We start from the raw sequence: 25,679 nt of genomic DNA, 5'->3' as shown, positions 1-25,679 counted from the left end.
CCAACCTCTGTGCAAGAGCCTTTTCTTCCTTCCCTCCTGCTGGCCTGCTGCCTTCCTTCCTTTCCTTTGTCTGAGCCAGGGTCTCCTGTATCCTAGGCTGGCCTCAAATGCACTAGTTAGCCAAGGGTGACCGTGAACTTCTTCTGATCCTCCTCCTTCCACCTGCCAAGTGCTGAGATTACACCACCCCTAGTTTATGCTGTGCTGGGGACTGAACCTGGGCCTCCTGAAGACTAGGCCAGCACTCCACACTCAGGTCCCACCCAAACCTTCTGTCATGCACACCCAAAGAATCTCAGGAGGGCCGGGGTAACCCTCTCTGGCTAGGGTGGCAGTGCTAATCTTCTAGCTCTCCCTCCCACCTGGCTTTCTGTTCTGCATCCAATCACAGCTCTGGCAGATGTTGCAGGGTGCTCCCAGCCTGGATTCTCACCTAACTCTTCATTGGTGCTGTCGTTGTCGGTAGCAAATGGGAATCTCTTCTGTTCTGCAATAGACTTGGCCTGGCTCTGAAAACAAACAAACAAGTCTTTCAGCTTCTGACAAACGACGGACGCCCCGCATGAAAGCCTGTGCTGTACGACGCTGGAGCAGGAACATACGTGCCACTGTCTGCTGACTGAGTTTCAAGAACATGGTTCAGAGGTGAACGGTCTGGTCCCCTTATCAATCAGTCACTTCAGTTTCCAAGAGGAAGCATCTTCTCTGTCTCATTGGATTGGCCCTGCTGGCTACTCTGAGGTCCCCTCAAGTTTCTACAGGGCCTTTAGGGCTTTTTATTATGTTGAGAAGATCACATTTTAGTCACCAGGCCTCCAGGGTGGCTTGGACACAGAATGCCAGGTAAAGCATATAACTATTCTAGAATCCACACATGTTGGACACACAGGCCTAGGAGAATCTGACTGATAAATAAGACATATGACTAAATACTTCCCCACCCAGTAACGTACACAGCCTCTGGTGTAAGGCATCAGGCTGGCCTTAGGCAGACACAGAGATCATGTGTGACCAGAAAGTCAGGACAAGGCACAAACTACTGTAGGAAGCAAAGGGAATAAAAGTTGTCTTAGAAGCATGGACCTTTTTAAAGGTAGTGTCTTGCTATGTTGACTCTGACGGCCAGAAATCTATGTAGACAGGCTGCCCTTGAACTCAAGGCAATCCTCCACCTTAGCCATCCAAGTGCTGGGATTACAGCCATATGCTACCGCACTTGGCTGAATGCTCTAACATGCTCTTACATACAATGCTCTTATATACAAACTGACGGTTCTCATGGGTTCTGGAGACAAACCAGACTTGGTATCCAAACAGCTGCAATGTGGCTTGGAGGGTAAAAGCGCCAAGGTGAACACCACACTGCACACGAGGAGAGAAGCGATTCCTCAAGTTGTACCTTGGCACATGTGCATATGTACGTATACACACACATACACACTAAGTAAATAAATATTAAAAAATTATTAAAACAATCAATCCCAGGCTGGAGTCGCCACAGATACAATTTGAACTCCTAGTCATATATGCAGGAAAATCTAAATCAGAAAGGACTAAAGAGCTGATACCTGGGCAAATCTAGAGAATGGGAATCTGGAGACAGCTCCAAATCCAAGCTTGTCTTTTCTGGACGCACAGTGCAGAGTCTACCAGCACACGTAACTAAACAGCTGACGAAATGCGGTGTGACCAATGAGCTATACTGTCAGCTAAAATGAATTGGCCAGTGTGTTCAATACTGTTACAAGACCTTCTGGTTGCAAACTGCAGTGCTCTGTTTGCCTACAGAGTCAAGAACACACTAGCTCAGATCCCATCACACACAGGACAGAGGGTACTGCCTTGGGAGACGATACCAGAATGCAGGAATGCGACACATTCTGCTCTTGGTCAAGCCTCGGTTACAGAGGAGTCCACAGGTGGGAACCTGGCCAGTGTTCAGCCAACACAGGGTGGTGGGTCACATACCAGAATCTTTTCAGTGTTGAGAGAAAGCAGGGAGTCACAGGGTGCCGAGCCTCTCAGTTCGCAGTCAGACTCATGGAAGTTCAAAAACGGTGACTCTGCAAAGCAAATAGGCTGTCACTCACTCATCGCCAAGGCCTTTGGTGCTTTGGTGCTCGCTGAAATCTTAAGATGCCCCAACCAAGCTAGAGACCAGTGAAGAAAGCGCAGAGGCTCCCTGCACTCCAGCCGCACAGCGCACAGCGTTCTGTGGGTTCCAAGTGCCCTGTCACCATCACAAACTGCAGCAGGGCTTCCTGATGGGAGATGAGGGGCAGAGCCAACACCTGTCTACAGCCCAGGTGTAGCCAGTGGCTGTGGAGCAGCTGAATAAAAGCCCTCCTGGTGTGGCAGCATCTGCCTTGGGCTTAACACACACCTGCTCACACATATAAGAACAAAGCCTGTGAGAGATGCACTTAGGGTTCAGAGCCCCAAATATGTAAACATGTCCTCCAACTCACTGAGAAAAACATCAGTTTACAAATAAGCAAAGGGCCTTGAATGGACAACCTTCTAAAGATACAAAAGCTACTGAGCACGAGAAAGGACCATCATCATTAATTAGAGGAACGCAGTTTGAACCACAATAAGGACCTCCTCCCAACCCACAAGACAGCTAGGAGAAACTGGAAACTTTGGGCGCTGACGGTAGGACTGTACAATGGTTCAGCACTGAGGAGAATGAGTTGGTAATTCCTCAAGTCACACATAGAAACACCATACAGTCCAGGAACTCCACCTCTGAATGTATCAAGAACTGAACACAGGACTCAAACAAATGCTGTCCACTTGTTTGTGGAAGCTGTAGTCACAAAGGGTGTTAAGCAATGGCTTACATACTCCCAGTGGATGAGCAGATGAACCGTGGAAGGTACACATGAAGGATTATCCCTCCACAAAAACTGCAATGATATTTTATTTGTATTTTAATAAATAAAGCTTGCCTAAAAATCAGAATGCAAAGCTAAGCCACTAGGGGCCAGGGAGTGGTGGCACACACCTTTAGTTGCAGGACTTGGGAGACCAAGGCAGACGGATCTCTGTGAGTTCAAGGCTACCCTGGACTACACAAGATTGATCCAGAAACAGATCCAGGTGGTGGTGGCTCACACCTTTAATCCCAGTGTTTGGGAGTCACACACTTTTAATCCCAGTACTAGGGAGGTGGAGACAGGAGTGATATGGATGGGCCGAGAGAAGAATATAAAGAAGAGACAGGAACTCAGTGGAGTGTGCAGCCTAAGGATTTGTGAAGACAGGATCTTGCCCTTTGGGTCTGAAGGTTTGGTAGAGGTAAAAGGTCTTTCTAGTGGTTGGGTGCTTTGCTTCTCTGATTTTTCAGCTTGAACCTCTGGGTTTCTATTATTCATGCTATAGAAAATGATATATTTCAGTCTGTGTTGGATCTAACCAAAAGGAGGCATGACGTCAGGGCTCTAGGAGCAGGACCACCAGGTCTGGTGATCTGAGTTTAATCTCTGAAAGCGATATGGTAGAAGGAAAAGCAATTCCCACAAGTTTTTTCTTTGACTTAAATGTGTTGTAGCCTAGGCACTCCCCTCCCCCATACTAACTAAGCAAGCAAACAAACAAATGTAAGAAAAATATAAGCGGTTAGAAGGCCAGGTGTGAAGTACACCTGTGAAGTTCATCCCAGGATTATGGAGGCAGAGGCAGGGACTATGAGTTCCAGGCCAGCCAGAGCTACATAGTAAGACCCTGTCTTTAAAAGTCATGGATGGATGGATGGATGGATGGACGGACGGACGGACGGACGGACGGACAGACAGACAGACAAAATGAAAGGGAGGCTTGGAAGTAAGGAGTGAGCATAGAGAAAGCATCCTGCGCCCACCTCACTGCTTCTATCCCAGGGCCTTGGCCTTGCAGACTCCAGCTGCAGCAATGCATTCTTCCAGCGTTCAGCGGCCTCCCACCATGAGCATTTCCCACATCCTGCTTCTTCAGTGAAGACAGATACTGTCTTAATAAGCTGCATGACCCCAGCTTTACGAACTTACCCAAGTAGGGTAGAGTTCTATAAATGCACGTGGTGAGCCACAGGGTGCGAACCTTGAGTGGCTGGCCATCCGTTGCTCCTCCCTGACAGTTGAAAAAGAAGAGAGTTCTAGCATTGCCTTTAGCCTTTCTTGGACGGACCCGATACTAGCTGGATATTAGCTCCAGCTGACCTCTGGAAGAGCAGTCAGTGCTCTTAACCTCCGAGCCATCTCTCCAGCCCATGAACTTTTTTTAATTACTGTAAGTGATTTCTTTTTCTTTTTTAAGATTTATTTATTTATTATGTATACAATGTTCTGCCTGCATGTATGCCTGCAGGCCAGAAGAGGGTACCAGATCTCATTATAGATGGTTGTGAGCCACCATGTGGGTTGCTGGGAATTGAACTCAGGACCTTTGGAAGAGCAGGCAGTGCTCTTAACCACTGAGCCATCTCTCCAGGCCCCAACATAAACTGTTTTTAAAAAAAGATTTAATTTTGTCAGGTGTGCGGTGCACTTCTTTAATCCCAGTACTCAGGAGGCAGAAGCAGAGGCAGGATGATCTCTGTTCCAGGCCAGTCAAGGCTACACAGTGAGACAGACACTGTGTTTCAAGGAAATAAAGAGCATGTGAGTATACACGTATGTACAGGTGACTAGGAAGGGCAGAAAAGGTGTCAAATCACTTAGAGTCGGAGTTTCAGGCAGTCAGGAGCCATCAACATGGGTGCTGGGAAATGAAGTTGGGTCTTCTTCAAGAATAGCAAGTTCTCTTAACTGCTGAGCTAGCCATCTCTCTAGCCCAACCACATGCGTTTTAAAAAGTCAACAACTTTCCCATAATTCTAGTCACTGTCAGGCATGAATTAGACTAAAATTGTGAACCAGCTCCAGGTAGTGGCAGATGGATTTGTCCAGGGAGTAGAACACCTTGGACAGCCTACAAAAATAGTGGCAAAGGATCAAGCAGCCTTTCTATGTGCAGGAAGCCCTGAGCAGATGGGCCCAGAGAGAAAGGCCTACAGGGTATCTGGAAAAGAAACTGAGCAAGTGTCAGTCAACCTAAGTCCACTGCTCCACGCTGGTCCCAACTCAGATGATGTCACATGAGATGTCATTCAAATGTGACGTCATCACATATCAAAGCTTCACCAACTATTACAGCAAACCAACTGGATCCTTTCTGGTCACACAGAGAGATCCACTGGTAAAAACCATGAGCTTAACAGTGTCGGGTGCATTTTCTGCATATGTCAAGTTTTAGTAAAAACCGACTGTCTCTCAAGACAAGGAAAGCCTGGGATAGCAGCGTACTACAAGGGAGATTCACCCAGGGCTGGCCCAAACACCTGAAAGAGGGCTTCTTGAAAGCGCAGAATTGCCTGGATTTGTCTTATTTCCTGCAGGTTAAACGGGCTGGGTCCTTTGCCCACACAGATGCAAAATCGGTGTTCATTCATGAGTCTGGTGGTTCCTGGACCACCTAAAAAGAAATACAATTTATAGCAGGGCATGGGTACATGCCTTTAATCCCAGCACTTGGGAGGAAGAGGCAGGTGGAGCTCTGTGTTCTAGGTCAGCCTGGGTTACATAGTGAGACCCTCTCTCAAAAAAGAAGAAAAAAGTAACAATTTATGACACACCTGAAAAGGAACTGTGTCTGCCAAGACCATCTCAAAGTAATCAAGGCCATTTCTAGTTAAATCAAAGGACTACCTGAAGGATGCTGTTGCCAGGGCAATACTACAGTGGCCTGTCCCTAGACACGCAGTAAGCAGCACCTTTTTCTGGCCAGATACAGGCCTATTATGATGATGACATGCTCTGAAAACAGGTGCATCCATACACTGACACTCGGTTCTGAGGAAGCACACCCCCCTCGCACCTCCTCCCACCCACACACACCCAGCACACCGGCAGCAAGGGCTTGCACAGCTGTTCACAGAGCACAAAACTTGGTTCTCAACTTCCTCTAAGAACAAAAAGAGGAAGCTGTCTTTTCCCACGCTTCCTTTCAATGATTCTCCCCACACCTCGGCACAGTGAGCAAGATCAAGTTCCTGTAAGGAGTCCCACCCAAGAAAGACACACAATATCGGCAAGCTAGGCCTTGCTGACGCTACCAGAACTACAGGGCTGGGCTCGTGGCTACTTCTTACTCTCCGGGCAAGCAGCTCCCAAGTTAGATTGATGGACACAAAAAAACTATGGAAAAAAAACCCTCAATTCTAAGGATGAATTTTTTAAAAACAATCATTAGTGAGTATATGTGCTAAGTGTGTACTATGTGTTCATATGGAGGTCAGAGATCAACTAAAGGTGCCAGTTCTCTCCTTCCATCATATGGTTCCTGAGACTGAACTCAAGCCCAGCTTGACAGCAAGCACTTTTACCCAGTGGGCTATCTCACTGGCTCAATTCTGGGATTATTTATCCCAACAAACTTACCATACTTAAGGATACAAGCTATCATTCAGAGTGCAGTATTCAACGGGGATCGTGCTAAAGTCACCAATCCATCAGATGGAGGTACCTCTTTGAAATCAGACATCAAGTACAGGACTATCACCTAGAAACAACCAGCCTGACACTTAAAAACTTTACATAAGGGCTGAGAGGTGGCTCAGCTGGTAAAGCGCTTGCCAGCACAAAGCCCACCACTGCAAAACAAAACAAAACAAACACACAAAAAACTCCAACAGGTGTGGAGGCACACAGCTGTAATCCTAGCATTTTGGGAAGCAGAGGCGGAAGGATCAGGAGTTCAAAGTCATACTCTGCCGTCCAGAGCGCTGAAGAAAAGGGGCATGGGTGGTGGTGGTGGGGGGGGGAACCTCACCTTAGCTCGTCAGTCCACTTACTGCAAAGAAAGGGAACCAAGAGCATTCTGGAAATTACTAGGAATGCATGTGGGTCACTAACATGTAGCTTCAGTGGCTATAAAGAACTCAGAGGTCATTAGCACTAACCAAATGCTTCGTTTGACTGACACACAACAGAGGCTTGTGGGAAAAGCAGGAAACCCAAATTCTTCAGTCAGTGGGCAAGCGTTAACTGAGAGAACCCTAATTTACTGGACCCATCAAACAGAGGAGCCATATCTAGGTTCTGCTCAAGGTTACCCTCCAGAGCTCACTGTCAGCACCAGATCCTGCCTAGCTGCCTGCATAACAGCACCTACGTGGGACCCCACTCCCTCCCACCGCTCAGCTTTGTTCCTTCAGGCAGGTGTCTCTGGGTCTACACTCCGCGTACCCAATCAACTCCCCACAAGGGACTCGGTCAGTTTGTTAAGGCCCAGCACGTTCAGCAATGCCTGATACACACACACACACACACACACACACACACACACACACACACACACAGTCTTCTGGTGGATTAATGAAGCATTCCAACACACAGGCAAAATATGAAATCCTAGGTATTATTTTAAAATACAGGTTTCAAACTGGGTGATGGTGGCATAAGCCTTTAATCCAGCACTTGGGAGGCAGGGGCAGGCAGATCTCTGAGTTCGAGGCCAGCCTGGTCTACAGAGCGAGTTCCTGAACAGTCAGGGCCATATAGAGAAACCCTGTTTCAAAAAACAAAAACAAACAAACAACACAACTTTCAACAAGTTGAAGGTATAAGACTTATTATTAACGCTTATAGAAATTGTATGTAAGAAACTACCGAGTCTATATTCCAAAATCAAATTAATACCAAATCTGGGCTCTACTCCTTGCAGGGTAACCTTGCTTGGGTTTTTCGGCCTCAGTTTCCTCTTGGGTGAAAGGGCAATAAACACTACTTAGTGCAGTGTCAACCAAAGGCACAGAATTTTATGTAACATGAGCAGGGAAGAGACTTGGGGAAAGGCTTCAATCAGTATTACCTCCACAACTATAAATTAAAAATAGGGCCATAGGAATAAGAAAAAAAATTTAACTTTTCATTTATTTATTTTCTGAGACAGGGTTTCTCTGTGGAACAGTGCTATTGTCCTGGAACTCACTATGTAGCCCAGACTGGCCTTAAACTCACAGAAATCCACCTGTCTCTGCCTCCTGAGTGCTGGGATTAAAGGCATAAGCCACTAACTTCCGGTTTAACTTTTTGTTTTGTTTTGTTGTGTTTTTCGAGACAGGGTTTCTCTGTGGTTTTGGAGCCTGTCCTGGAACTAGCTCTTGTAAACCAGGCTGGTCTCGAACTCACAGAGATCCGCCTGCCTCTGCCTCCCGAGTGCTGGGATTAAAGGCGTGCGCCACCACCGCCCGGCTCCGGTTTAACTTATATTTTAAAAATAAAATGTTCAGGTTTGATGGCTCATGCTTTTATTCTCAGCACAGACAATCACAAATGCAAGGACAGTCTGAGCTACACACTGAATTCCACCCCAGGCTAGCTTAAATTAGTGTACCAAGTCACACGCAAAACAAAGCAGAAAAAGAAACAAAAAGCAGAAGCAAATAATATACCAGATGGTTTCTTCTCTTTTGAAAGAGTAAGATTGTTTTCTCAGGGCTGAAGATGGCCCAGTGGTTAAGATCCACGTTTGGTTCCCAGCACTCACAACCACCGGTAACTCCAGCTTCAAGGGATTTGGTGCCCCCTTCTGACCTCAGTGAATATCCATCCACAGATACAACTCCCACCCCAACAAAGACATAAAGACATACATTTTTTAATGTTATTTTTTTCCATGGGAAACTAAGATCATAAATATTATAAATTATTTTCAGTAAGAAACATAAAAATGTACCGGAAACCAAAATATCACTATAAGCTGGGAAACACGTAAACCCAGGGCAGAGACACATAGCATGCTTGTAGGTCTGAGGATGTAGAGATTCCCTGGGACCAGGTAGGCCAGCCAGTCGCTGACAGACACCTCCAGGCTACAAGGCTCACACTAGAGCCATGTGCACCTTCCACCGCTGGAGGCTCGGCCGTAAGAGGACAACTACGAGATGGCTCACCAGCTGCAGACCCAAACCAAGCAGGCAGCACCTCAGCAACCTGAATCTGAGAACAACTCTGAGGGACAGTCATACTGCTCTTTGCCCCAAGTCTAGAGTCTGACTTGATGTGGCAGGCAGTTAAGTGACCATGGTAAGAGTAAAAGTGCCCTCATGGTAAGGTCAGACCTGAAGGATTTCAGAGACCTGATCAGTTTGGACATCATCAAGAGTAGGTCATTGTGTTGGTGGTACTGGAGTAGGCTATGACAGCCTTAGTTGCTTTTTCTTTTTTTTTTTAAAGATTTATTTATTTATTTGTTTGTTTATTTATTTATTTATTATGTATACAGTGTTCTGCCTGCCATGTATGCCTGTACGTCAGAAGAGGGCACCAGATCTCATTACAGATGGTTGTGCGCGGCCATGTGGTTGCTGGGAATTGAACTCAGGACCTGTGGAAGAGCAGCCAGAGTTGTTAACCTCTGAGCCATCTCTGCAGCCCTAGTTGCTTGTTCTGAATTTGTCCCGAGTCTAAGATAGGTACCTAAGGAGACATCACAGGGTTCAATTTCCATATAATTGTACAGGATCAAGAGAAACAGATTAAGAGACATTTCCTACAACCACTTGGCAGTTAAGACAAAAACCTGTCTGCAAAGTTGAGCATGGTAGCTCACACTTGTGATCCCAGCATTTGCGGGGCTAAAGCAGACAGATCATAGTAAATGTAAGTCCAAAGCCAGCCTGAGCTACAGAGAGACCCTTTCTCAAAATCAGAAAATGCAAAGCAACAACCGCCTGCAGCAGTATTCTTTATTCTTCTACAGCAGAGACTTTGGAACTAGTTTCTATCGTGCCTCAGTTTTCCCTTCTGAGATAAGGAGCTGCCATGCAACAGGGTGACTAGTGCTTTTATGGTAAATTAACCCACCAAACTAACAAGGCTAAATGAGGAAAATAAAACCTCGCATTCAAGTAAACAGGATCTCCGATTTACAGACAAATTCGTAAAGTGGTAACTCCTTTGGTCAGACTCAGAGGTGACATTTACAAGGGCCATTCGTTTCACTAAGTTCACACCAACCATGCTGTTGGCAGACACGGCAGACCACAAAAAAGTCACAATAAGTCACTGTCGGTAACTGAGACTTTATCCAAGCCAGATGGTGGTTAAAGAAAATCAGATTGGGCTCATCTTGAGATTTCATCTCAGCCAAGACATTGGGTAGTGATTGGGCAGGCATAAGGTGCTGACCAGAGGGGAGTCTTAAAAGCCAGGTGCTAGTAGGGTAATGCACAGAGGGGAAGGGATGGTGAGGTACTGACGGGTAAAAAAAAAAAAATGTTCAGTGTACAACTCAAGACGGAAAACGAGTATGTTTATTTTGCCCAGCGTTGTCTTCCATGACTTATTCTACAGGTCTACAGCGCTTCAATGAATGAGCCCGAGTGACTGCAAAGCATCCAGAATCCAGATCTGAGGCGCCACCCTCGGAGGTACATCTGAGTGGCACAGGCCAGTGCTGATGTCACCCTGCAGACCCAACTGGCTTGTACCTCTCAGGGTTGGATTCCTGGGGTGAGGACTGAGCCCAAGACACCCACCCAGGCAGGCAGAAAGGAAGTCGGACTTCCTGGCCCATGCCAGCACGACTCCGCGTCCCCATCGCCCGCCTGAGCCCATCCCCGCTCTCTCCACCTCCCAGGTGCTTCCACGCTGGGCAGGGGCGGCCGCGGGAAGAGGGCAGCCCGGCCCACTCACCGCACTCCGGGTACTGGTCCGCCCAGTCCCCCGACTGCGGGCAGCCGCCGCCCGCCGGGGCCTCCTGCTGCTGCCGGTGCTGAAGCTCCTGCTTCAGCAAGGACAGCGGAGAATAGTGCTCGGTGGCCCACGCGCAGGCCAGCGCCCCCAGCAGCAACAGCAGCAGCCACAGCACCACCCCGGCGCCCGAGCCGCCCCAGCAGCCGCAACCACGGCCGGCAGGTGCCATCTTCCTGCACGGCGCAGGCGCGGCCGTGCTCTGCCAGCCGCGGGCAGGTGGGCGCGGCGCGCGACCGCAGTACCCCCCGGGAGTCGTAGTCCGCGTCCTCTCAGCCTCAAGCACGCAGCCAGCATCCGCACTACAAGTCCCAGGAAGCCCCTGCGCGCGCCTTTCCAGGTCTAGTGAAGGTGACTTCCGCCAAAGCCCGGAAGTGGAGGCTGTATTGAAGGCATGGGGACGGGCGGGCGTAGAGGGACGCGGTCCGGGAAGGGCACCGAGGGCGCGGCGACGGCTGCCTCCCCTTGCCTGTACCGTTGTATCGAGTGCAACCGGGAGGCCCGGGAGCTGTACCGGGACTACAGCCACGGCGTACTCAAGATAACCATCTGCGTGAGCGCGCCAGGGGCGGGGCGCGGCCAGGGAGGCGAACCCTAATGCCCAGTGGTTGGGGGCGAGGCGCGTACGATGGTGGGAAAGAGAAAGCAGGGGGTTCACGAGGATGTTAGCTAGACTTATGACCCCCGGGAGTGCTAACGCATTTCTGTAACTCCATCATTCCGCTCGCATGCCTGGCAGGAGGTAGATCGCGAACTCGACGCCAGCCTGAGTTACCCTGAGAGACCCTGTGTCAAACGAATGAATGGAGAGAGATGTGATTCCCTAGGGAAGTAGGCCCTGTAGCGGGAAGCGTGTCATTCTCATGTTGAGCCTGAGGAGGTGGAACCAGTGTTTCAGGGCTGGTGCTCTAGAGATTTCTCCTGTGTCTTCTCAGCGTACTTGTCAATGAAATAGTAAATGTACCGAATGGAACAATTTAACCAAAATAGAAAGCATTCCCTACCGCCAGGGATGTTGCTCAGTTGGTAGGGTGCTTGCTTGGCCCAAGTGCGTGAAATCTTAGATTCCAGCTCCACTCCATGAACCCATGAGGCATGGGGTGCATGCCTGTAATCCCTGCATTTGGGAGGTGGAGACAGAAGGACCTGAAGTTCAAAGCTGTTTGCGGGTGTGTGTGTGTCTGTTGGTAGCTGAACCCAAGGTCCCTGCCAGAACAGCACAAGTGTTCCTAACCACTGGGCCATTTCTCCTGTCCCCTACACATGATATTGAGGACAGTCTGGCTTAGAGACCCTACCTCAAGTTTTTCTGGTTTTTACTAAAAGTAGTAAACTTCCAGATAGTTGTTCTACTGTGTGTGTGTGTGTGTGTGTGTGTGTGTGTGTGTGTGTGTGGTGTTTCCTCCTTCTGTTCAAACTGAAGGCAAGAGGAAAGAGTAGAGGGGGCGCTGAGGGGATGGCAAGCAGTCCCAATGATCGAGATCAGCTGACTGAAGCGAGGTTCCTATCTGTGGGGTGCTGTGGAAGGAGGCTGGACAGCACACAGCATATCACCTGGTACTAGAAGTAACCTCTTTGGTTTCAGGTCACCAGCATCCTTCAGATGGTATGGTGGCTTGCTTTCTTCCTCTTCTAACCCTGAGGGGAGAGAATAGTGAGGCCAGTTAATTAATTCTGGGGGCCCATGAAGCTCTGAGACGGAGAGAGCTCTTGTGATTTCCTAACATCACTGCATGGGCATGAGCCTAACACAGGATACCGAAGGAATAGGAGCTGTGTGTCCTGATGCCGGCTTTCCCCTCCTGCTTCCAAAAATTATCTGACTCCTAATCTAAGTTTGGGGTGCTTTCTGAAAGTGGGATTTAGAAAGGGACTTACCACCTTAACAGTTTTTTTTTAAACAATAATGTTGCATCTCTGGGCTTGAGGGGAGGAGACAGGCAAAGGAAGGGGGATCTGGGAAAGAGCTTTTGTCCTGAGTTTGTGGTTAATCTCTAACTCAGTCTTTGCTCAGGTAACCTGACATTTGGCAGATTCACATTAGAGGGAGTAGCACAACTACTGTTTGGCCCGGTACATGGGAAAACATGTTATTTCTTACAATGGCGCGAGTTAAGTGGAGAATCTGTTTTATTGTGTTGAAGTACAGGGTGACAGCCCTCCAATGCACTTGGCTTTCCTTCTAGGTTTTGATGTAACTAAAAAGTGATCCTGGTATATTTGTATGCCTGTTATTATTATTTCAGTTTCTCTCTTATCCTGTCAGCCTTTCAGAATGTCCTCTTTGGAAGCTGAGGGAGTCTTGATTAGTGTGACATAGACCCATAGGCTGTACAACCCGAGTTCATGCATAGCACAGCACTCTTCACTGTCTCTGTGGTAGGAGAGAGAGCAAGTGTGTGTGTGTGTGTGTGTGTGTGTGTGTGTGTGTGTTTCCCAGGTTCTTGATCTCATTGAAGAAAATTCCAGACTTTGGGTCACGGACATTGTACCCTGATCTTGATCCATCTGTGGCTCAGAAGCTAGAGATAGGAACTTTGTTGAACACCTTCCTCCAAATCCTGAGCCACGGTCTAGACCACAGCCTGTCAGCCAGTGTGTTAGTAATTTGCTTTTTACAAAATCATACAAACCAAAAGTGGAATTGAAATAATCTTCTGAAATACTTTGTGCCTGCCGTGGGTCTTTAAATCAAATTCTTTTCTGATGTTATTTTCTGTTTTGTTTTGGTCTTGAGGCAGGATCTCCCTAGTCAGTGCATGCTGACCTCAAACTCAGACTCCTCCTGCCTCTGTGTCCTTAATGCTGGGGTTACAGCTATGTGTTACCACACCTGGCTTTCTTTTTGGATTCTTGAATATAAATTTAAAATATTACTATTTTAGCTAAAAGCTAATGTTTTGTCATCGTGAAGCCACTTCTTACATGGGTGAGCATTTTTAAACTGAGCATTTTAAATAGATGCTTATACACTTGTCATTGGGGAAGTCAGAAATGGACTTTAAGTCCTTTAAAATTTCAGAATGTATTAATTTATTTGCTCTGATATTACTTTGGTTTTTTTTTTTTTCAGAAATCTTGCCAGAAGCCAGTAGACAAATACATTGAGTATGATCCTGTTATTATCTTGATTAATGCCATTTTGTGCAAAGCTCAGGCCTATAGGCATATTCTTTTCAACACTAAAATAAATGTAAGTTGTAGTAGTTTAAATTTTTATTAGCATTCAGTCTATCCCAATTATTGCATGGAATATACTTAAGACAGATTATTTGCTGTGAATCTAAAATTTAAATTTAATTGGGCATATGTTCTTATTTGCTTAATATGACACCACTAAGTTTGGGCAGAAGTAGACGGCACAGTAGTCTGTCCCTCAAATAATCAGGGTCTTTAAAAAAAAAATATTTATATGTGATGAGTGCTCTAGCTGCATGTATGCCTGCAGGCCAGAAGAGGGCGTTAGACCCCACTACAGATGGCTGGGAGCCACCTTGTGGGTGCAGGGAACTGAACTCAGGACCTCTGGAAGAGCAGTCAGTGCTCTTAACCACTGAGCCATCTCTCCAACTCAAACAAGGCCTTTAAAGTGACCAGAGTGTTGATTTTCAAGCTTGCTTACACACTGAAAATTCATGGGTGGGGTGCAGGAGACCTCCACAGGCCAGCTCAGCGTCTTTGTGTTGTGTGATATTTTTCTCTTTTGGCTCTTTAGTCTTTTGACTTTTTGGGGGGCCCACCACCCAGCTCCCAGATATATCACACATGGAGTCTTATTCTTAGTTATGAATGCCCGGCCTTAGCTTGGCTTCTTTCTTGCCAGCTTTTCTTAAATTATTCCATCTCTCTTTGGCCTTGGGTCTTTTTTCTTTCTCTATTCCTGTGTACCTTTTCTTGTCTTCTTACTTCATGTCTGACTGAAGCTGGGTGTCTGGCCTCTGAATTCCTTCTCCTTCCTCTCTAGTTGCCAGATCCTTTTCTCCCAAATTTCTCATATTTATCCTCCTTGCTTGCTAGCCCCTCCTTTTCCTCTCTCCTACCTCACTATTGGCCAATCAGCTCCTTATTAGCCCATCAGGTGTTGTAGACAGGCACAGTAACACAGCCTCACGAAGTTAAACAAATGCAACATAAACAAAAGTAACACATGTTGAAGTAACACTCCCCAACATCTTTGTGGATGGCCTACACCCCTTCCCAGATGCTTCTAAAGTGCAACCAGAGGACCTGTGTGCCAGCTGAGGAGCCTCAGGCCCTGGGACTTGTTCAGCTCAGGTTCCCACGTGCTTTCTCGTACCCATGGTAACTTACTGGAGAAAGCTCAGTTTGCAGGAAAGATCATCAGATTGAGAAAGGCCCATTCTTACCACATAGTGTTTTCCAATTCAGTAAAAAATTTAGTACCTTGAGAGGTTCCAGCCCATTTTTACCATATGTATTTTTCTCTTTCATTGGCCTAATACTCATTCAGCCCAAAGGCTTTGTTTTGTGTGTGTGTGTGTGTTTGTTTTTAATTCCTGTTCAGACTAATAGTTTATGTGGTGTTCTCAAATCTTTAGATTAGCTGGGCATGGTGATGCACACCTTTAATTCCAACACTCAAGACAGAGGCAGGTGGATTCAAGGCCATTCTGGTCTACACAGTGAATTTCAGGAAAGCCAGGACTACACAGAGAAACTTGCCTTGGAAAAACAAACAAACAAAAAAAGCTTTCGATTAGATTGATTCTCTTGTGACTTTTCCACGGGTGTCAGCCATGTATATGTTGTATTTGGCTGTGTGCGGATGAGAGCTGACTGTTAAAAGCAGTAATTCCTATAGGAATGCACATAGGGTCTCCCCAGGAATTCTGCAAAATACACCTATCCACGTCTTATTCCTAAAAAGCTGACCCCAGACTGGGTCCTCTGATGGTCAAGTTTGGAATTCCTTGTGAGGTTCCAATAGACGCTGCTAGTTAAGAACTTCTGACTTACGTAACTAATGCAATTAACCAGTTAATAACACTGGGAAATCCACATGGGGCATTCTTGGTACAACTACTAAGTGAACGTGCGCACATGTATAGTCTTAGTACTCGGAAGGCTGAGGCAGGAGGGCTCTCTGAAGTGTCAGACCAGCCTTGGCTACACAGCAAGACTCATCTCAGAAAGCAAAATAAGCCCTCCAGCTGCTTACCTGCAGTGTGCCTGTCGGCGTGCAGTCAGCCAAATGCTTTACCTGACCCGAGGACACTGTCTTTGACTGTCAGATCCATGGGAAACTCTGCATGTTTTGTTTGCTTTGTGAAGCATACCTGAGGTGGTGGCAGCTGCAAGACTCAAGCCAGAGCACAGCCCCCGACGACTTGATCCGCTATGCCAAGGAGTGGGATTTCTACAGGATGTTTGTGATTGCTTCTTTCGGTAAGCGAGTGCTAACCAGCAGCTCACTGCTCTGAGTGAAGCTAAGACACGCGGTAAGACAGTTAGTGCAGGACTGGAGACCACATCTTCAGCTCTGACTAACCTCCTCGGGAATCTGAATCACCTGCTTGCTTTGTCTTAAAAATTTGGTAGAGAGATAATAACAGTGTGCTGATCAGACTAGGACATTTTGTAAAATACTCTAAGCCGTTTTTAAGTTCTTGAAGAGTGCGTCAGGTCCTCTCACTGAGGACACATTAATAACTGCCTGCTGTTTCCCAGTGCATTAGGCTAACTGCTTCATGCAGATGTCTGGCAGTAAGTTTGCTGCTTGTGGGACTATATCCAAGGAATCGAACAACCCCCAAACTTACCTGTGTGTGGGAAGCGTCTCTCATTGAAATTGAAATCCTGGCTTTCTTGCCAAGGTCCAAATTGCACTGAGTTCCTGTCTGTGACAACATTTTAGTTTTCATCCTTCTCTGCCTCAGAGGCCTCTGGCTTAGGCCAGGCTGTGGCAGGCACCTGTGCTCCCAGCTACTCTAGGGGCTAAGGCAAAAGAGTTGCTGGAACCCAGACGCTTTGAGGCCAGTCTGGGCAACACAGTAAAACTCCATCTTAAAAATAAATTCAAGGGGGCTGGAGAGATGGCTCAGTGGTTAAGAGCATTGCCTGCTCTTCCAAAGGTCCTGAGTTCAATTCCCAGCAACCACATGGTGGCTCACAACCATCTATAAAGACGTCTGGCGCCCTCATCTGGCCTTCAGGCATACAGACAGAATATTGTATACATAATAAATAAATAAATATCTAAAAAAATAAATAAATAAATAAATAAATTCAAAATAGCCCTTCAGCTGATTACAAGGCACTGTTTCAGGAAGACTCTGAGTGTGGTACCTTCCACATCTTATTCTAGACCATCTGCCCTCTTTTGCCCTCTCTATCTGCCATCATCCCTGCCCTCCCTTGCATCTCATGGATCTGTTCAGAACTCCCAGGTGTCCACGTCTGACCTAGACCTTTCTCCTGACCTCTGGACCCTGTGTCTGCCTGCTTCTTACCAGCCCCGCTGGACAGCTAGTAAGTTGTCATCTCTAAGCCTGGTCTTACTCTGCCTCTGCCCACAGCCTCCCACTGCAGGTTGTCAAGATCAAAGACCTTGGTTTCTTTGTTTTCCAGGGGTTAGAATGGGTGGGACATCTCTGTTTCCCTCATTTGCTCCACAGAACAAGCTGCCTTTTTTGCTGGCATTTTTGCATTCCTGTGGGTAGAGCAACCCACGACAGCAGAGAAGAAGCCCAACCTCGTCCTGCTCCTGAAAGCACTGCTGCTGTCCAGCTATGGGAAGCTCCTGCTCATCCCGGCCGTCATCTGGGAGCACGACTACACACCTTTGTGCCTCAAGCTCATCAAAGTGTTTGTCCTGACATCGAATTTCCAGGCCATCAGAGGTGAGTGTGCCCTTTCATTAGACATGTCAGCTTCTAGCTGAGGTCCTGGCCCCGGGGCATCAGAGTTTCAGAACATGAGCTCTCCACAGACCCGTGTTGGTCCTGAGGACACACAGCAGACACTTGGGTCATCCAGTTCAGCCTTATGGTACTACACGTTCAGAGCACATTCACGCACACCGTCCCTCCCGTAGGCCAGGCATCAGCCTTTTGTTACCTCCACTTGAATGGCTTTAAGGAGCTGTGAGGAGAATGTGCCTGCACACAGTTACCAGACTGAGCAGATGTCTGGCCAAGAGAATGTGTCGGGTGCCTGCCTCCCATGCAAAGACAGCCCCGCCTGCCAGAATCTTCCCTTTTAGGCTCCGGAAAGCACTGCCTGCCTCCATGCAAAGACAGTCCCCGTCGGCCAGAGTCTTCCCTTTTAGGCTCCGAAAGCACTGCCTGCCTCCCATGCAAAGACAGCCCCGCCTGCCAGAGTCTTCCCTTTTAGGCACTGAAAGCACTGCCTGCCTCCCATGCAAAGACAGTCCCCGCCGGCCAGAGTCTTCCCTTTTAGGCACGGAAAGCACTGCTGTGAATTGCAGTCTCAGTGCTGCTCTTCCCACTCTGTGGCGCTGCAAATGGGGCTTCCTTCCTGTCAGTTTCTTCAGACCTTCAAGTTGGATGGTGGTGGTTGTTTTGAGACAGTCTCCCTGTGTAGACCTGGCTGCCCTTAAACTCAGTGCAGTCCACCTGTGTGAACCTTCTAAGTGCTGGGATTACAGGCAGGCACCACCACACCTAGATATATTCTCTTATTTCATGGGCTTCTGCCTCTGCTTGAAAAGAGCTTGGCGCTGGTGTTAGAAGCAGAGACTTCGTTTCAGGACCTGTAGGGCAGGGCGGGTTCCTCAGCTCAGCACCTTGCAGCACATAGGCCCTGCTGTCGTGTCTCAGGAGTTCCTAGGACACCTTGCTGCCTTTGTTTCCTAGTGACTCTGAACACCAGCCGCAGGCTGTCCCTGCTGGCCGTGCTGAGTGGCTTGTTGCTGGAGAGTGCCATGGTCTGCTTCTTCCAGAGGATGGAGTGGGATGTGGGGAGCGACTGTGCAGTCTACAAGCCTCAGGACTTCTGAAGGTACTGCAAACAGCTGGTCTCTTAGTTAACATTGCTACTTACTCCACAGGAAGCACCGTCAACAAACCAAAGAAATGGTTCCACCCAAGTCTAATTCCGGGAATCGGGATCACTGATAGGAACACGACAATTTCCTAGGCATCTGTACCACCCAGGAAAGTCTCCTGGTGCATCCTGGCGAGGGATGGGGCCTTGTGAACCTCTCCCATGCCTGAGTATAGGCCTATCTCACATGCATAGCTGCTGGGAGTTGAGGACACGGCAGTGTCATGCCTGGAGGTCAGCATCCCACGAAAATCCTGTCAGACATGGTCCTTTTCCGCTAGATAGCAGAGTGGTGTGGCTGAGCTGGTACTGCCTATGGCCTCTTCCCTCACATCCCTCTGCTCCAGGCTCTCTCCAGCACTGGATGGCTGCGCCCGTGTTCTTCTCTTGACTCTATCCATCCAGTGATAGCTGGCTGCTGCCTTGTCTAGCTGCTCCTCTCCTTCCGTCGCTTAACTCCTGTCTCCCAGTCTCTTCCCCTCCAGATTCCCTCTACTTCTGACTGTCCTGCAGCTCTCAACTACACATGAACCCTGAAGGAAGCCGCTGAGTGGTTCTCTGCCAGACCCTGGAAATACGTTTCCTGCCTTCTACCCTGCCTCCTGGCCCTGTGTCTACACAAGGTTCAAGATTCTTGAATGGGTGGTCTCCGCTGGCCATGTGATCTCAGCAGGACCCAGTGGCCTCTAAGAACTATCCAGTCTAAGGACCCGAACCCTCCCCACTTCTCAGCCACACCGCCTCCCTGTGTTGAGAGTGCAGTAGCTATAGGTTCCTTCAGCTTTTCATGCAGAACCCATGGCAGGGAAGGGAGGCCGCACTCCTGCCCATTCCTGCTTCGGTCCATGTCACCTTGCATGTGGAGCTCTCAGACCCTCACAACCCCTGCCTCCTGCTGTGCTGTGAGCCAGCTCATCTCCCTTCCTTCTGGGTCTTGGAGGTATTGCTGCTGGACCTGTCCTCTCTCTGTGTACGTGTGTGTACAGCTCTTTGCTGGACGTTCTGCCTAAGCTGCAGCTTTCCTTGCCTCCCCTTTCCACGCCCTGGGTCCATAGGCCTAGACTTCACAGGAGCCACTGTACCTGTGTCCCTCATGGTTTGCTTCTCAGACCTGCTTCCCTGCTGGTACTGGAATTCTAGCCCTAGATCCCTCTGCTCTGACCAGTGCTGGGCCCTGCCTGCTGCCTGACACTTGGTGCGTCCATCCCATGTGTCCACACTCCAGCTGCTACTAGTTTACCCTTCTGCAGAATGCCCTGTTCACCCCTGAGGAGGGACGCCTCTCCACACTCGATCCTGGGCCTCTGTCCAGTTGGCATCTCACAGCTGCCTTCCCTGTTTTACCCTCGGCCACCAAGGGCTGTTTCCTCGGTGCTTTTGTGCATCTGGTTGTCTGCTGTAGTTTACAGGCAGGAGAGTCAGCTCATGAACCTTTAGAGCCCACTGCAGAGCAGCGGCCTGCTGTGTCAGCGTGAACTTTGTTCGCTCTGCGTCTTCTTGAAATTACACTGGGAGAGCCCTGCTTTGGGCTCCCCGTGTCTTCCATGGCTCCCAGCAGCCCTGGAAGCAGGTCTTGTATGGTGACCAGAACAGGCCCTTCAGAGTCGTTCTCTGCTTTCCACAGCTTTACTCTTCACTCTGGCGGGACAGCTACCTCAAAGGAGAAGGCACAGGAGAAACAAGGTCGCCACTTTCTGTTAGTGGAGTGAAGTCAAGACTGGGGGATTCCTGAACAAACCCAGACACCCCCAGGAAGATCTGAGCCACCTAGACTCCAGACTAAGAGCCCTGCAGTGACACACGGGCAGGCCCCGTGGTTTCCAGTAAGGAAAGGTCGCAGCTCGATTCCTTTGATATGTTTGTGTCCTTAAATCTAAGTATTACATTGCTGTCTTAAAAATCGTATTTTGTGTTTTTCTGACGGAAGCACTTTTCTCTTAAGTAGTCTTTCAGAATAAATCAATTTTTTATGCATTTCTGATTCAGTAACTACAGTTGTCTTTTGAATTGCCTGAGCCAGAAATAACCGAGTATCTTAATTATTTCTTTACTGCTGTGATAGAACACCATGACTCGGGTACATTATAAAAGGAAGTGTTTAATCCAGCTTATGGTTTCAGGGGCTTAGAGGCCATGATGGTGGAGGGAAGGAACAGCTGAGAGCTTACATCTTGATCCACAAGCAAGAGGCACACTGAGCACTGGGAATCACAGGAGTCTTGGAAACCTCAAAGTCCACCCCCAGTGACACACCCTTTTCCAACAAGGCCACCCCTCTGAATTCTTCACAAATGTTTCAACCAAATATATGGGCCTACTGCGTGGTGGCACACTTTAATCCCAGCACTTGGGAGGCAGAGACAGGTGGATGTCTGTGAGTTCAAGGTCAGTTTGGTCTACAAAGTGAGTTTCGGGACAGTCAGGATTGTTACAGAGAAACATCTCAGAAAACCAAAATAGATGTATGGGATTGTGGGAATTTTGGTCTCATTCCAACCATCAAAATCAGAAAATCCCTGAACGGTACAATCTAGAGAGGTCATATCCCAGATGCTGCTGCTGGAAATGGCTGCAGCGGTAGCCCCGCCCCATCTATCTACCTGTCTCCATACCAGTCTTCAAATGCCCGAACTCAGCATATTCCCCTGCCTCGTCTTCTGAGCACTAAGAGTGGTACTCAACTTTTTTTTTTTCAAGACAGGGTTTCTCTGTAGCTTTGGAGCCTGTCCTGGAACTCGCTCTTGTAGACCAGGCTGGTCTTGAACTCACAGAGATCCCCCTGCCTCTGCCTCCCAAGTGCTGGGATTAAGCGTGCGCCACCACCGCTCAGCAAGTGGTGCTCAGCTTAAAACAAGGAATTAGAGCCAGTGTGATGGTACACAGTATAATCCCCTCTACTCCAGGCTGAGGCAAGAGAGTAAGTTCCAGGCCAGTTTGGATGCCACAGTGAGGTCAGGGTCAGTTCAAGCAGCTTAGCAAGACCCTGCCTCAGAATAAAAAGGACTGGGATGTAGCTTAGTGCTAGACGCTTGGCTTATGGCCAAAGGGGTCAGAGCAGTCTGCTCAGTATTGTCCCGTTACTTAAGAACAAAAAATGCTGAGACCAGTCAGCTACCAGAGGAGTGGCGTGTGAGAGGGGCTTTCCCTACACCCAAACTATGTCTATGCGGTCAGCTAACATCCCCAGCATTTTTAATGAAAACCTTGAAAGACAAATGTTGCAGGGTCTTAGTAAGAATGCATGCCTGTCTCTAGACTACAGTTGTGAGCTTCATTTTGCTCCAACCTTCTCTTTGTGTGGTTGGTTTTGGTTTTTGTGTTTCCAGACCTGGGTTGGGCACAGGGGCTTGCACATGGTTTATTCAAACATTTGGTGAGTTGGCTCAGAGGACCTGCCGCAGAGCCTGGCCATCTGAGTTAGAATCTCAAGACCCACATGCTGAAAGGAGAAAACCAGCTTCTTCTGCAAGGTGTTAACACACTAAATATGGATTGAAAAGGGGGTCCAGGGGGGCATGTGAAAGGAGAAAACCAGCTTCTTCTGCAAGGTGTTAACACACTAAATATGGATTGAAAAGGGGGTCCAGGGGGGCATGCTGAAAGGAGAAAACCAGCTTCTTCTGCAAGGTGTTAACACACTAAATATGGATTGAAAAGGGGGTCCAGGGGGGCATGTGCCCTCCTGGAAGATCTGCCTCGTGACTACAGTGATAAACAGGCTGAAGCCAGGTGTTGTGCTCCCTCAGTCCCAGCACTCTGGAGGCTGAAGCAGGACGGAAAGTTTGAAGTAAGCCTGGGCCACATAGAATGACCCTGTCTCAGAGGGGGAAAGCGTAAGCTGCGGCAGAGCCCCCAGCTAGCTCTTGTTTTCAATGCCGAGAGACCACACTGCTCATAAGAGCACTGCAGAGGGTGCAGCCATGAGACAGGTGCTCTTCATTACCAGTGTCTGGAGATAGCATTGTACACGGGAGCCCAAAAAAGGATATGTTTAGATATTTGCAAGGCTGCATTAGTCAGAAAGCTTAAAGATGTTGAAACCACAAAATGGCTAATGGGCTTGCATAGGGTCACACCAGAGCAACGACAAGATCAAGTGCCCATTGTTCTTGGTCTGACGGACCTGTCAGTCACCTAGTGGCGGTCTGGGGGGGGGGGGGGATCTGTATTGGTAAGAAAGAACAATTTACCATTCCTCAAATATAGTGCAGGGAAGGGAGATGAGAAGGAGTTTTGATCGGTAGAGGACTCGGGTGACTAGTCCAGGTTGCAGCTTGAGTGTCTCCGAGGGAGGCAGTGATGAAAGGAAGTGAACATGTTGCTGGGACCCTTGACAGCTGCACCAGTCTGCCCGTGCCTACCCACAGCCTTCACTACAGAGTAAGAAAATCCTGTGAAGTAAAGTATTTCTAGCTTCAAGCTAAATACTGGCTTCTGAAGCATCAACAAAGAACACGGAAGCCAGAACCTGGGGCGTGAAATGGACCCAACCTGCTTACTCCCATTTAATAAGTGCCTGCATGTCCTACTGGGTTGTGGCAGGCAGTTTTAAGGGCTTAACAGTTACATCTTACTAATTCCTAATAATGACCAGAAGAAACCTGTTGATTTCGTTGGCTCTCGAGAGTAGATGAAGTGTTTTCAGTGTGGAAGGCGAGGACAGTGTTAAGTCCAGTGTTGGGTTGAGTAATGTTGGCTCTCTGGTGATGAGCTATCAGAGAACATGGAGGTGCCCAGAAATCTACCAGGTGCCTGCAGCTAGGAGACTTAGGACATGCTCATTCTTCTTGCATAAGAAATGCAGGCAGGCAGTTTCATGAGTTTCTATATGTGTCCTTACCTGAGCTGTGTGCCCTCTGGAGGTGCTAAGGGGAACACCCTGCTGTAGAGACTGTGCATCCTCCCTGGCTTATAACTGGCCAGCATCACTCTAGTCTCCATCCAGTCACGTGTCCCTCATGACCCACCTAGGTAATACAAGGTGATTCCATTTCAAGGTTACTGATCAGTTCTCTCAAGGCCTCTCCAGACGTGCTTCAGAGCCTAACTCCTGAGAGGTTCTACCTTCAGACGACTTTGGGAAGAGTTTTCCACCTGCTGCAAAACCCCAGGTGAATGCTGTGCCCATCCACCAGGGCATCGCTGCTCACTTCCAAGGCGAGCAGGGCTCTCCTCTGGGTGTGTGAGGGCAATGCACGAAGCTCTGCTACCTCAGCCAGTGAGCCTTGAGGCCAGCGTTCAGAGTGTATTCCATTCTGACCAAGGGGCAGACGGATACAAGTCTCAAAGTCTCCACATTTAGACAGCTGAGGCAGGAGGAGTGCCTGGAGTCTCAGGCCACCCTGGGCGACAGTGAGACCTTGCTCGAAATCCCAAACAAGAAAACAGATGAAGAGGATTCCACTGCAGCGGCTCCCTGCGCTTCCCAGGACGCAGGTGGCAGGAACCAGGCAGAGCGTCTGCTCTGTAGTTCTCTCTCTGTCTCTCTCGCTCTCCTTTGAGTGGAACCAAGGAGAGAACTGCCTTATGCATCCCAAAGCAGACATATGCCTTGTCTTCCCCAGTGTGGCCGTTTTCCAAAGCCTGGCTTCATTTTTTTCTGCCCTGACTTTGTCCTGACTTGTCAACCCACTTAAGAAAAAAGAAAAAGCAGTAGAAAGCATTTTGATTGTGTTGTGAATTTTTAAAAGGCAGCTGTAGGTAACTTTTGAGGAACGAAGGCGGTTACCTGACGGTTTACAGTAGAGAGGATCGTGGTGGAATGCTCCTTTCCTGATCTGACTCCCATCTGCTAGCGGGCTTGGACCCCCCAGTATCTAAGACCCAGATTTGGGGTGGGGCACTGCTTCTGAATGTCTTCCCAAAGCTCTCCACGTGACCTTAATGCAGTCAGGACTGAGAGTAGCCGACCTGGGCTCTATCTCATAGCTAAGCAGGACTTAGCCTCACAGGTGACTAAATTTTCTGCTTTCAACTTCTTGTCCTGTCTGAACCACTGTCACAGGCTGGTGGCACTCACAGACACACACCCCTTCCCTTTGACTATTGCCAGCAGAGACGCTGAGCAGGGACACTTGTCTTCCTCTAATAGTCCCTCAGCATAGACAGGCTAATGCGTGGGTTGTTGTGTAACTAAATGCAGCTTGTCTTGGTTGACTTTCTGTTGCTATGGTAAAACCCTGACCAAAAACATCTTGGGAGAGGAAAGGGTTTATTTCTTCTTACACTTACTAGTTCATCATCAGGGCAAGCACAAGACTGTAGAAGAAGGCCGCTTACTGGCTTGACCCCTCTGACTTAATCAACTACCTTCCTATTCAGGACCACCTGCCCAGGGTAGCACCGCTCACAGTAGGCTGGGCCCTCCCACGCCAATCATCAATCAGGAAACATTCCAGATAATGCCTACAGGCCAGTCTGATGGAGAACATTCCCTGATTGACAGTCCCTCTTCCCAGATGACTCAAGCTTGTGTTGACAAAGTAACCAGCACACGGTCCTCCAAGCACAACAGCCACTGTCATCTTGATGGAACAGCTGTCACGTCTGGTCTCCTGGTCTGGTCTTGAAAGTGAGAGGGTGGACTGCTGGGACGGCGTGGGGAAAGAGGACCGTCCTCTGCACAGCTACGGGAAGCTCACCGACCATCCTGGAGAGGGACTTTGTGATGATGTAGCTGTCTGGGGATCACGCAGGCCAGTGAGTAACATCAACAAGCTTGTCGGTTTGCCAAGGTGGACTTTTGTGTAATCCTTTGCTTTGTTGCTGGTGCCCTGTTAACGCACTTGTTAAATTGCACTTCCCTTGCTGGACTCCAGAGGGCACCGGTGAGCAGACTTCTCACCAAAAGAGGAGGAAGGAACCTGGTGTGCACTGATA

At 48.4% G+C, this 25,679-nt stretch overlaps 2 protein-coding genes across 14 annotated transcripts in view; one reads left to right on the top strand and one right to left on the bottom strand.

Moving 5' to 3' along the window:
• Ttc13 (tetratricopeptide repeat domain 13) overlaps positions 1–10,983 on the bottom strand; it is a 54,444-nt gene extending 43,461 nt beyond the window's left edge. For all 6 annotated transcript variants that reach the window (XM_041650366.1, XM_041650367.1, XM_041650369.1 and 3 more), the window contains exons 1-3: positions 10,719–10,983; positions 1,969–2,063; positions 434–509 (exon numbers count right to left, since the gene is read on the bottom strand). In XM_041650366.1, the coding sequence (XP_041506300.1) occupies positions 434–509; positions 1,969–2,063; positions 10,719–10,947 (400 nt within the window). In that variant the 5' untranslated portion in view covers positions 10,948–10,983. The remainder of the gene's footprint in view (positions 1–433; positions 510–1,968; positions 2,064–10,718) is intronic.
• A 173-nt stretch (positions 10,984–11,156) lies between these two features.
• Arv1 (ARV1 homolog, fatty acid homeostasis modulator) lies at positions 11,157–25,384 on the top strand. Of its 8 annotated transcripts, none has more exons than XR_005974148.1 (6): positions 11,157–11,328; positions 13,849–13,968; positions 16,028–16,181; positions 17,411–17,635; positions 18,611–19,423; positions 20,425–20,774. XR_005974148.1 is itself a non-coding variant. In XM_041649960.1 (6 exons), the coding sequence occupies exons 1-5, from the start codon at positions 11,170–11,172 to the stop codon at positions 18,751–18,753; spliced, it is 801 nt and encodes a 266-aa protein (XP_041505894.1). In that variant the 5' UTR covers positions 11,157–11,169; the 3' UTR covers positions 18,754–18,755; positions 25,259–25,384. The 8 variants fall into 8 exon arrangements, 7 of the variants coding, with proteins under 7 accessions (XP_041505894.1, XP_041505893.1, XP_041505889.1 ...); XM_041649960.1 differs by lacking the exon at positions 20,425–20,774 and adding an exon at positions 25,259–25,384 and having other exon boundaries at positions 18,611–18,755; XM_041649959.1 differs by lacking the exon at positions 20,425–20,774 and adding an exon at positions 25,122–25,234 and having other exon boundaries at positions 18,611–18,755.
• The last annotated feature ends 295 nt before the right edge of the window (positions 25,385–25,679 follow it).

The sequence above is a fragment of the Microtus oregoni genome, unplaced genomic scaffold, assembly GCF_018167655.1.
Source record: "Microtus oregoni isolate MIOR12 unplaced genomic scaffold, Mior012 000004F_ref0000308, whole genome shotgun sequence".
Taxonomy (NCBI): domain Eukaryota; kingdom Metazoa; phylum Chordata; class Mammalia; order Rodentia; family Cricetidae; genus Microtus; species Microtus oregoni.
Note: the sequence above shows the minus strand (reverse complement) of the source record. Positions and strands in the feature narration are given on the sequence as shown.

Bases quoted from the DNA above. Each gene is read 5' to 3' on its own strand.
- Arv1 (XM_041649960.1), top strand. From the start codon at position 11,170: ATGGGGACGGGCGGGCGTAGAGGGACGCGGTCCGGGAAGGGCACCGAG. The intron at 11,329-13,848 runs GTGAGCGCGCCA...TTTTTTTTTCAG, and splicing joins TACTCAAGATAACCATCTGC to AAATCTTGCCAGAAGCCAGT. The intron at 16,182-17,410 runs GTAAGCGAGTGC...TTTGCTCCACAG, and splicing joins GTTTGTGATTGCTTCTTTCG to AACAAGCTGCCTTTTTTGCT.